The following is a 12,291-nucleotide window of genomic DNA, read 5'->3' as shown; positions in this document are numbered from 1 at the left end:
GGTGCCCATAGTGCCAACCCTCATGAATTCTCACACCAGACTTGGTCACCAAAGGTTTCACATCCTCCTTCTCTCCTGTGACGTTTCTGTTATAAGGAACTGAAAACTTCACAGGTCATGCTGTGTGTTATCAGTCGGTTTTCTAACAACTATCTGCGTGAAGATGAGCCGTTCAGTCGTTCTCGACTGCATGTTTCCCAGTCCTTTTCCATCCTGTCCTTCCTCTCTTACTTAACTTCTGCCTGGCAATGAAAGAACTGATTCAGCTGAGGCCTTCGCTTTTTTATTTCACTTTTCTTTTTCTGCCCTTTCTTCCAGCTGAGCGAGCCCAGACAACACAGCTGTCTCTCCTCCACTTTGGTTTTCTCACTTCATTATTTGTGACTTTGCAGCTTTGAAATGTTTTTGACGTCATATTTGAATGTGTGTCATTAGGGCTTTATGAGACAGACTAACAGTGTAGATGAATTTATGACAGTATTAATTAAAGTCCATCTGTGTGTAACTTGATCTCATTGTAAAACCAGCTGTTCTGTGAACATATTTGACCTTAGTGAAAGAGAAGCGAGAAGTGGAAGAAAGGAATAAGAAGTCCTGTTTGCGGTTTGTGTGCCCTACTTGGATTGGTCAGATGAGGTAATTGAACTTTTTGGTTTTGTTCAACGGGCAGAACGGTCCATTTAGCAGAAAACTAAAACTGAGGGGAATGGGCAACAATTTCAGCTGTAATTGCAGTGAACTGGGGTTCTGTTTTGTTTCTGGGGTGCAGAAGACAAATGGATGCAGTGCTTTCTAAATTTTTATGTGTAGACAATAATGAAAGCTACGTGTCATTTTTGTGTTGCTTCACGATTACAAGCGCGTCCCGCTTTCTGTCGGTATATCACATCAAATCCTAACGAAACACATGGAAGTTCAACGGTTCTGAGACGATAAGATACGATTTCAGCTAACATGATCTGAAAATGTGTGACTTTAAGGTGCATTTTCTGCTTTGTCTTTCTGAGGAAATGATCTCAGAATCATTCAGCCTCTTCGTTTCCTGTTATTGGGGAACTTTTGGTTGCCATAGCAGTGGACACAACCACCCTCATAAACAATTACCAGTCGCTAAGGAAATTGCAGCTTACCACAGTGTTTATTCACTTGAATTTTTTTTTTTCTGGCTAAATAGTTGAACCCCCGCCAGGTCCCAGCACTAAATGGACCTTAATGACAATGGTTTACCGTAGCTCAGTGGGTTAAATGCATGTTTTGAATTCGCAAAAAATGCCTGATTTTTTTTTTTTTTTTCTTACTCGACCTTGGTTATCAACTCTGTCTGCAGCCGTGTTTGGAGTCCTGACGATCCCCAGCTGCGTCCGAGCCTCCTCGCCAGTTCCCATGAGTCCGTTTGCACACACGCATCTCTAAGTGCAAGTGTGTGGATGTGAAAGAGCGGGGTTTGTTTTGAACGAGCTCCCAGAGCTACACTACTAGAGACCCAAGGCAAACATGTGTGCCAGCTCAGATTCTGGACAGTATTCCATCGGCTTTGCAACCATGGGGAGCAATATTGCAACTTCGTAGTGACAAAAATGTGTCAAGTTACAAGGAACGAAAAAGATAAAAACATTTTTCAGCCACAGGGTTCCCTCCATGCTGCAGCAACATTCTCACCCTCTGTGAGGGTGTAGACGTGGAGGGATTATTGTTGGGCGTTCATGTTGAAACCGGCTAAGAATAACTCAGGGAGATGAAAGGAGAACAATGTCCCCCGAAACGATGCGATGCCAGACAAATGGCTACACATGTGACCGGGTTGATGAATGTTTGTCATCTTTTGACTATTACTTGGAAGAAAAAAAGCACATGCATATTTTGCAACCAAAATGTGAAACCTTTCATAAGAAGAGAATGAATTATGTCCAGTTGTGAGTATTCCAGTATCTTACCATTACAGCTTCTTTCAGTGAGGTCTCTTCCCTTGAATAAGAAATTTCAATCACATATTTACACGCAATGTACAAAACGACACATTTTTTTCCTCAGATTGTTTGCGTTTAAATGCACATTATCAGTAAGGACTTCAAAAATAATTCCTATTTTCTATAATAATAATAATAATAATCAATTTTGAGTTGTTTTTTTTTAGCTAACGCCACTTTTCTTCTGTGACTGAGATCAAGATTTTTTGATGTAGACACTCCAAAAGATGAACTTTGTCCAAATGTGGCATAAAAATGCGCAGGGGTCTCCCTTGTTGGGGAAGGAAGAGGCGTCGATCGTGTGACGGTTGTGTTTGTTGCAATGAAAATGAGGATCTCGTTCGTCTTCCAGGAGAGTAACAGGAATCTTATCCATCCTCTTTCTCTCGCCGTTTTGTTCCGTTTTGAGCGAGGGAAGCGCACTGACGGCTTAACCTGCTGATCCTCACCTGTTTACTCACCTGTGTAGCATTCAGTAATCCAAATGAACCGAGTAGTACGTCGCTCACGCACCCCATTGTCTGCTCCTGTTGTCTGAGGTTTGAGAAACTCCACAACACTCCGTTCACGTGATGCAGAGTATCAGTGTGGGTGTATGTATACATTTGAGCCTTTTGTTGATTTTTTTTTATTTTTAATCTTTATTTATACAGGTTGTCTCATTGAGAGACGCCTGTTTTATTAAAACAAACAAGGCAACAAAACAAGCAACTAAGAGATTTGACTCAAAAAAAAAAGCTATTGAAATATGAGCTAAAAGCAAGAGTGAGTTTTATAAGAACATTTGTCTTTTTGTCTGAAAAGAAATTTGAAGAGTCCCGAAGGAATCAAAGCGATTAAGCAGAGTAAGAAAAGTGTTGTTAATTTTTTTTCTTCCCTCTATGCAGAATTTTGATCCGTCTGGATTAGAGAAAATCTGTGATCAAATTTGAACTCTTGAACACAATGCTGCGAGTTAATGCCCTTGAAGTGCCATCTTATACAGTCAGTGAATGTCAAAGAGCAGTTTAAATAAATGATTAAAAGCGCAGAGCTATTCTAAAGTTCACGCCGACAACGACCGCATCTCAATTTCTTACCAAAGTTTTGTCCTCTGCAGACCTGCATCAGACTGATTATTGAGTGCTCATCAGTTTTGCATTAAACAAGTTTCCTATTTTCTGTCGCCTGGTGCCCGTGCTATTTTGCGACTCCTTTTCGTTCTTTACTTAGATTGCCTGGGCTCTACATTAAGAAACGCTCAACCGGCTTTCTTGTACATTTCAAGAAATGATGTCGTCCCTAAACTTTAGGGGTTTAAAGGGGGGGAAGCAGTTGGAAGGTTGGACTCACCCAGAGAGCCCAGCATGAACTGCCACCGTTTGTTTCCATCACAGACTGTGATCTATATCCGTGTATCTGATTACACCGCAGCTTTCATCAACTTAAAAAGAACAAAACACACACAGATGAAAATCAAACAGGCCACTCAAAGGCCCACAGCATGAACTCGCCTCAACTTCTGATAATTTCCACAGACCACAAATATCAGAGCAAATTCAAACACCCAACACATTTTCTATTATGTAATTATAAGTCAGACGCCACATTAAACAATAATAATCAATGAAACATGTTTCGTTTCCTCTGCAGCCGCTTACAGGTCCTGACGGGTCGTGTAAATTTACAGATTTTACTTCACAGTTTGCGTGTGTTTGAAAGATGTGACTGGAACGTGAAAACAGAGCGAGGACAAACTAAACAGCCATGAAAGAGAAGAAGTGTAAAGGCTGAAAGATGGTGGAAACTTTTGTACAAGTCATTTATCTGTCCGCCAGCCTTCACCCAAAAATCTGATGATTATTTTTCCTCCCTCCTTTTGGTGTGGTCAGTAATGAAACCTTGATACGATTGTCTCACGGCAAGTCAAAATGGAGGCATTTCAGGTCACGTCTCGGTACAATGAAGCTGTGACAGAAGGATGTAAAAGTTCAAAGTATAGATTTAGATGGTTTTGTTGGGAAAAGTAACTTTTTGGGTGGCGCACTAAAGATTTTACACATCCTGTTGGGATGACTTAGAGTCTCGTAGCTAACCAAAACATGGAGATAATTTTCTGAAAATCCAAATACAGTGGAGCCCTATCAGGGTTAGGGACCACAGATAGCTAATATCTGCCTAAACTTTGGAATCCTTCTGGAAACGCTCTAAAACTGCCTATTTTAATAGCTCAAATACCAAATACATGTTAACACACGCTTTGGAAGACATATTAGCAAACATGCAGTCTTCTTCTTCAATGTTCTTGGGGCTACAGCCAATCAGAACCAAGGAAAATAAATGGCACTCTCTGATAGGCTGCTTTTCAATGCCAGCCAATAGCATGTCAAGTAGCATTACAGCTGTATATTCTAATTTCCCATGGTGTATTTCCAGTGGTATGTATTAGATACACCTCACAGAGACCTTCTGCTACAACAGAAGGTATTTGTTTTTGTTTTTTTGACAGATAAGAATAAGATTCAGCAGAGAGATTATTCTGACGGAGCGGTCGCATGGTGCATTCCCCAGCTGAGCATGCTGACTGATGAGGATTCATGGCATGCGCTGTGCCATCAGACCAAGCCAGGCCAAGCATCCGAATCCGGCTAAAAGATGGCCTATGGGAAACGGCTAAATCCCTGCTCTCACCAGCTATTGTCCATTGGTTGGGTATCGGGATGGATTATTCACAGCTGGAAGCATGTGCACCACTCTTTTAGCAACTTCTCCGAATCCAACCGCATATGACCCGTGGTGTCGTCAACGTCTTTCCTTCCAGACGAGAGGGAAGTGAATATCCTGATGCATGTGATGAATGTCTACAGCACTGTGAGACAATAGCCCCTCCTTTGACATTCCTTAGGAAGGTTTAACATGTTGGACACACTGGCGGATGGATCGTTGTCCTTCCTCATAACCCGACTGGCTTGAGCAGAAGCTCAAAAACGAGGTAGCGTCTGATGAAGTATTCCTGCCACCTTCCAAAAAGCGTGCAAGAAATGAATCAGCATTTTGATTTACTGAGCCTATACATTTCAGTATTCAATACTTGAAATGCTCATTGTCCAGATAAATATACACAACAGGCTATAAATAAAACATCTGTATGAACCCAATTTAGCATTCTCAGTCCATCCAAATAATGTAAAAGTTTGAAAATATTACGAAAAGTTAGTGTCCTACCATTCTTAAATCCACATAGCTGCCTTTTCTGTAACGGAAGGCTGTTTCTAACCCATTAGCACGTTCAACAACAAGTACATGAGGTTGATTGACAGCGTTAAGGCCCTTCACCTGTCTCTGAGATGTTGTTTTTGATCGGGAGCAGTGCATTTCTTCAGACACCAATAGTAGCTCAGGAAGGAGGCGGAGGACATCGATCTTTTCACGTTATCCGTCTCATACCATACTGTCACAAGATGGTGACGTTTAACAAAAGGATGTGTTTTTGTTTTTTTTTTTAATAAAATTGCATAATGCACCTTCAAGGCAGCTTTTTTAACCGTTAAGCTCCGTTAAGCAGCTTCCCTTTGCAGGAAAACTCTAAAAAGTCTGATGCTTTCATGTGGTCGAGGTTTAGGAAGATGCTGTACTTGACTGGTGATGTAGAACATGAAACGTCCCCGTTAAGCTTGCTTAATTTGAGGGGAGAGCAGAGATGATTTCTGTAAGATGTTATTATAAAACAGCAGTTTTACAAAGCCTGGCTGGATTAAGGGCCCGGGCAGAACCTTCCTCCTAATCCTAAACCAGACAACAAACCCCACTCCACCCGGCTACCTGGGTGGCTGAGGCAGACCTCCACAATGATTAATCTCCAGAGTCCAGAGGTTCTTTGCCCCGTCATCCCGTAAAAAGAATTACGAGGTTATCCTCTAAATCCAAGGACTTTGGATAATCATCCTAATAAATCTCAATCATGTATAAAACCTGTCAGCATGATGAACTCTAACTGAGGTGGATGACCGTGTATCCGAAGACTTGTTGTCATCGTGCCTTTTTACAAACAATCCAGATTCTGTCAATGATATCGGCATGAAAATAAATTTCTGTTGCGCGTTTTTCTTTTCTTTTCTTTTTTTTTGCTTCGCTCTGTTTGTTTTCTGCTGTGTCCATTTATTAGGATTTCCCTCCCGTCAAAAGGTCATTTTTGGTATATCCCTTAAAATATGGGACGCTTTGTTCAACGCGTTCTGCCCAATCTGCCGCGTCCCATTGACATATTTAAAAGAGCGATCCTTCAGTGATCCTTCAGAGAGGATCAACAAAGCCCAACACAAAGCGCGACTTTTCTATTTGCAAAACAAGTTGAGCAACCAAACATATTTATTTCTGTTGGTTCCCATGGGATTTCATTGCTTTGCTATCTTTTAAAAGACCATCAAAGCAGAGATCAGCTGCATTTTGAAGGTGTGCCTGTGTGTGTGTGTTTGTGTGTAGTAAAGGCTAATCATAAAAGTAACCATAACAAACCTATCTAACACACACACACACACACACACACACACCCCGACACACACACATAAAACCTACAAGCTGTTGAGTAAGAGCAGTTTTCTTGTCCACACAGAGAAAGCCACAAGTCAACCTGGAGTTGGGTGTGAAGAACCAAACATCAGATTCTGAACTACGTAAGACCCACAGACCGCTGACATCATCGTGATTATGCAGTCACGCGTCAACTTTCTGCACTGCTTTGGAGCAAAGCAACGGGGCGGCAGCCTGGGCCTGGGTCTGGTGGCTTTAGTCCTGTTCTCTTGTGTGCATCTGAATTGAATTAGTTTTTTCTCTCTCTCTATTGTACTTCTAAAAGTTTAAAATCACTAGTGTTTGTGGCTGCAGTGACAGATATGTTACCCCCCTTCAATCAGCTGTGGAAGTTTCTGCCGTCACATCACAGCCAGTCATTATCCATTCAGTTTAGTTTCACCTTCCTTGATTGGCTTTTATTGTGGCGTGCAAAAGTATTCACACCCCCTCAAACTTTTCCACATTTTGGCAGAATTCAAACCTGCATGTAAGTTGGGATTTTATGTGTCATAGATGCTCCTCAGAATGTGTTGACAGTAATTTATGAAAATCAGAAAACTGGCGTAGACTTGTATTCATTCCTCTTATCCTCTGAAGTAAAATTCAGTATGAGCAATTGCCTAGCAATGAGAATAAATCTGAGTCTCTAAATAATTATAACCGCTCTGAGGAGACATGGTGGGGCCTTTAAGGTGGTCAGGGTTGATGGAAAGACGGGTAAAGCTAAAATCGGATCAGCTGAAGAAGAAAACAATCTTGAAAAACACCTAAAGTTTTGAAAATCATGCTGTAACCTAGAAACCTAATGAAGGCTTCCTTGTATGGTAAAGATGAGTGTTCACACTGCAGTCAGAAGGTTCAGGGTTTTATTTCTAGACCCTTAATGTATCAAATTAGCTCTGGGTAAAACACATCCACCCCACGCTGCCTTCAGTATGCTCCTGTGTCGCTAAAGTGCCAAAGGGTATTACGGAACTGAAAACTAAAAAGTTATCAGTTGTTTTGTTTCATGTGGATCGTTTGTTCAACCGGTTCCACAATTTGGCAGCATCAAAAAGAATTTCGCGCTTCAGGCAATGAAACTCTCAAAGTTTCATTGCTATGGAGTTATCCTCTCAATAATGTCTTAAAGAAGTGAGGTTAAGATGCATGCACCAAAAACATGTACAACTGTGACTAAAGATAAAAACCTGCCCAGCACAGAGTGTTGATGTGCGAACAGGCGTGTTTTATGCAGACGTAACAGATTTTTTTTTTTAGTTTTAATGCCATAAACTAGTTCTGTTTGTCTGTCAAAGATGTAGATCCATCCCATTCAGGTTAAAGCAGGGCTTACCGTGTCAGTCACTCTACAATCCAATGTATACTTATATATATAAAGAAGTAACCATGTTTAATCACCGACAGTTTTATTTTATTATTCTGAAGTGGTGTATGCATAACGTCAGTTGCCTTATCTATAAACATAGGAATGCGTAGTTGAGTCAAACTACGCTATGACACGCCAGGGTGTGTCGTAGGTTAGGCCCTTAGATAAGTCAATGACAATGTGAACTATTATAATTATATGTGAAGTAGTTTAAAAGTGAAATTTGTTTCCCACAAGGTATTAAAGCTGAACTGGAGATTTAAATTAAGAGTGAGCGTTCCTCGGCCTTGCATTGTGCAAACGTCTGTCAAGGAGCGGACGAGTGAAAGTCATAAATCGGTGTTTGAACAATCAAGTTTGATGCCCCATTAACTTTTCTCCTCGGCTCCAGAATCCGTGACACATCTTCAGATTCAGAGATTACGAAATGTTCGGTTTGATGCCCGGCATGAGACAACATGCCAAGCAGATCTTGAACCTTGAACCAAATGCTAACTTCGCTGCTGAAACACAACTTAGGAAGATTTTATCACCCGCTGGATAAAGAATAATAACGGTATCGCTGACAATGTTAATGTCAGTGGGGTTGCCGCAGTTATTTTAGTTCATGCTATCACGTTTGTTCACTTGGGGCAACATCAGCCTCTTACCTGCTCGAAGGTAAGAACATGGCAAGCCAGTGCTATATGCATTGATTTAATTGCACGATACAATTCTCATGCACGAATGTGCTGAATAAGTTTATATTTCAGAAACTCTTACACATTGCGTGTGTCTCTCTTTTTGCGGTTGCCTTTGAGCTAGATCATAACAATAGCAATGTAGGCCATGGGTTTTCCTTTTGTTTAGTCTTTATGTGAGACATTAGTCATTTCACCCTGTTTGTTATGGCTGGAACATTATGGATCGCTCCATACATCACCAAGGACTGGGTTGGAAAAATAAAACTATGGTCTTCTTATTTACACTTGCATTTAGACAAAAATAATAAATAAATAAATAAAAATAATTTGTTAAAAAAAAAAACGTCTGAATCTCACTTAATTTACACAAATTAAATACACAGGCATTTTACAAACACAACTATCTCATGAAAAGTGATGCAGAACAGCAGTGTCTAACAGCTCAGATTAGTTTTTTTTTTTTCCTACTGTACATGAAATGCTCAGCGTTTTATTCTCTGCATGGAGCACAGGCCTCTCCCACTTACGAGGAGAGGGGGGCAAAAAAAAGAGAAAAGTTTCAGTTGAAGCATTTCCTCCGGACTATAAATACAGAAAGGGAGCGCACATCTGCACAGTGAGGCGTGGTCGCTCGGATCCGACAGGTGGCTCTGGATCTGCTTTTTTCTCCTGCACATCAGCGCGTAAACACACAACTGCAGCAAGATGGTAAAGTGCCCAAAGTGCCAGAAGGAGGTTTACTTCGGTGAGATTTGTGCGCTTTTTTTGTGTGTGTGTGTGCATTTCCTTCTACTTTTATTAATGTAACGTTTGTCAACATTTCCTGGTTGGTGAAAAGAAAGAGCGGCTTTTTCTGCTCATGTGAGGAAACAGGAAGCTGGGTGCAACACTGACAGGCACATGTTTTAATGCTAAAAAATATGCTTAAAAAGAAGATACAGAGATTAAAGAAAAGTGATGTGTATTTATTATGCACCAAATCTGGCATTGTAGTGACCTGATCGCGGCAGCGCTGCATTCGCGCTCAGCATATTAAATTTAGAGCACAAGTCGTTTAAACTGCATTAACTATAAGTTGAAGAATAGAATCATTAGATTATTACTACTGACTAGTTGGCCAGTAGCAACATAAATAACATAAACGTGTTAATTATGTTTTGAGTTACTGGTTTACGTGCCAAAAGGAAACTAAAAAAGCCCATTTTGATACTTTTAGCTTCTACAACCTCATCGTAAAAGTTTAAAAGCTATAAGTGCTCCGCAGCTGCAGGCTAGATTAGATCCTGGATAAAGTTAATTGCTCCCATAATCACCAGAAGTCAGACATGAACCGACATCCACAAGCGCGGGTGACTGCTAAAGGAATAGTTCACCTATTTCTGTAAAAGCGGGTAGTAATGGATATGTGCTGCGTTATTCTTTTACTGTCTTCATTTTGTATAATTTTAGATTTTCTTGACCAAGATGGCTAAGACCAAACGGGACTTCTTTCCTTCAAAAATGTCCTAAAGTTGTTGTCAAATTTGCATTTGGTGATTATTTCTTTACAAAGAAACCAGTATATGTGAACTCAGAAAACAGAGGCTGGAGGCTGTGCAACACCATTAATCTTCCTGTGTGAACAGAGATTGGGAAGTTCAAAGTGTAGTCATCTGCTCTAAGCAGAGTGATGAATAAGTTTATTCAGTGCTTACAAAGGCTTTGCTTTTTTACTTTTTACACGTTGCCTTCTCCGTACGTTTCACTCAGGACGGCTGTTAGTGGCGTGCCGCCCTCCACCTCCCTTTCCAGTGGGAGTAATTATTATCTTCTGTGTAAATAACCTCCAAATGCAAATGTGATGAGTTGTTCTGCTGGTTTGCTCTTGGTTATTCACTGACTAGCCATTAGCTTCAGCTTTCTGAATCAACTAGTGATTTGTTTTTATCCTAAATCAAGCTACCAGCAGACTTAACACCTTATACAGCACTTTTAACAAAACCTCACTTCCAGGATTCAGAATTGTTTCCTTAAGGATACTTTTGCATTGGAGCACTGTTCAGATATGTTGTAGTTTTCTTAGACGTAAAAGTGTTTGAAATACGGAATAACAGTAAAAAAAAAAAAAAAAAAACAGAGGGAGAGGTGATAAGAATGAAAAATTGCATCTTTTCATGTGTGCAGAGGAATGCCCTGCAGTCTCTAAGGGTGTCTGCACTCTGCGCTTTCTCATTACGAGGTTACTTTGAAATCAAAGATCTTTGCTCCATCAGGGCCCCGAATCATTTCTGCTCTTTGAGCCCCCGTGAGTAATGGCCGGAGCAGAGGAAGCAGGTTTCTGATTTTGTAAACTACACCCTCGTCCTGCGTTTCCCATGAGAAGACCCAGTCAAAGCAAACATTAATCACCCACGTACTCCGTTTTTTTCTTTTTTCTTTTGTTGTTTTACCCGTGTCTCTGTGCACCAGCAGCTCTGTGATGGTGCGACAGCTGAGTCCAAAGCAGAGCGCAAAGCCCAAAGTCTTTGGACGCTCATGCAGATGAGCAGAGCGTGTGACTGTTGAGCCAGTCCTCCTGCTTCCTGCATAATCTTTTTCCCTCCCAGCCAATGTAATCAAACCAGTTGGCCTCTGGCAGAACAGAACGAGCCATTTAGGTCTTCTTCCAGGATGGATGTTCACCTCAGAAGCGTGGGGAAAAGCAGCGTGAAACAAAGCCTTTCATTTCCTTTTAGAAAACGAGCATATTCATCAATATCCTTAAGCGTCTGAATCGGTTTCCTTTCCCTCAAATAAGCCTCCGCGTGTTTCCCTTCGCGTCCGGCTCGTTCCGTCACACCTTCCATCTTTCTGTCTGCGTCGCTGTTTGTCCAACTTAATGTTGCTGTAGCTCAGATGGAAACAATCAGGCTACCGCCGTCTGCCTGCCTGAGTGATGGAGGTCCAACAACAGCGGAATGCTTTTCTTTTGCTGGAAACGCTACAGACTGCCTGTTGATGGCCAGACCTCAGCCCAGAGCGCAAATGGGAATGGTTTAGGTTTGGTAGAAGGAGTGTTTTTGTTTTTTTTAGAAAAAAAAAAAACACAATAAGAAAAAAAAAAGCTATCTGGCTCTGCCTTGAGCTCGCACAAGAACAATTTATCTTGGTAAAAGTCATGAAAAGGAAAGTCTTGTTCACCGAACCCCTTGGCAGACGATACTAATGAATGTTCTAAACCAGATCGTTAAAGTAGTTCCATTTCGATATTCATTAAAAGTGAAAAAACTTCTATTTCTCTAAAGGATACCAATTATAACAACATCATATCATGCAAACACCAGTTTTACCACCTTCCAAGCACCGGCCATATTGGTGTTGGATGGTGTTTGGATAAGAAACTGATGGTTCTTCTTTACAGGAAGAAGGGAGGTTGGAGGATGTGCATCTCCAACAATCTGTCTGTATGAAACACGCGCCGAGAAAGAAATGCGCGCTTCCTTTCAGACCTAACTGACTGGTGGAAGAGTCAAGCAAAAATACACTGCAGAGATTTCAGTCAATGCTGTGTTATTGGTTATTACCGTGTCTTAATTGTCTGTTGGAACCCATTTAACGCTCTGTTCTCGTGCTCCAAACAGGAAGATCTTTGGGAGCGCACCGCGTCCTTCTCCTGCTTCCTGTATAAACAATCATTTGCTTCTATGAAAATAAGGGCCCAACGGAAACACGAGAATAGTAGAGATGTGCCGATCAGGTTTTT

The 12,291-nt window shown here is 41.1% G+C and overlaps 1 protein-coding gene across 1 annotated transcript in view; it reads left to right on the top strand.

The window, feature by feature from the left end:
* The first annotated feature begins 9,158 nt into the window (after nt 1–9,158).
* crip1 (cysteine-rich protein 1) overlaps nt 9,159–12,291 on the top strand; it is a 10,358-nt gene continuing 7,225 nt past the window's right edge. Inside the window, exon 1 of the mRNA XM_015016580.1 lies at nt 9,159–9,315. Coding sequence (XP_014872066.1) covers nt 9,276–9,315 — 40 coding nt within the window. The 5' untranslated portion in view covers nt 9,159–9,275. The remainder of the gene's footprint in view (nt 9,316–12,291) is intronic.

The sequence above is a fragment of the Poecilia latipinna genome, unplaced genomic scaffold (assembly GCF_001443285.1).
Source record: "Poecilia latipinna isolate Pla-1442-1.1 unplaced genomic scaffold, P_latipinna-1.0 Scaffold73, whole genome shotgun sequence".
NCBI lineage: Eukaryota > Metazoa > Chordata > Actinopteri > Cyprinodontiformes > Poeciliidae > Poecilia > Poecilia latipinna.
The sequence above is the reverse complement of the archived record's forward strand: the minus strand, read 5'-3'. Positions and strand labels throughout refer to the sequence as shown.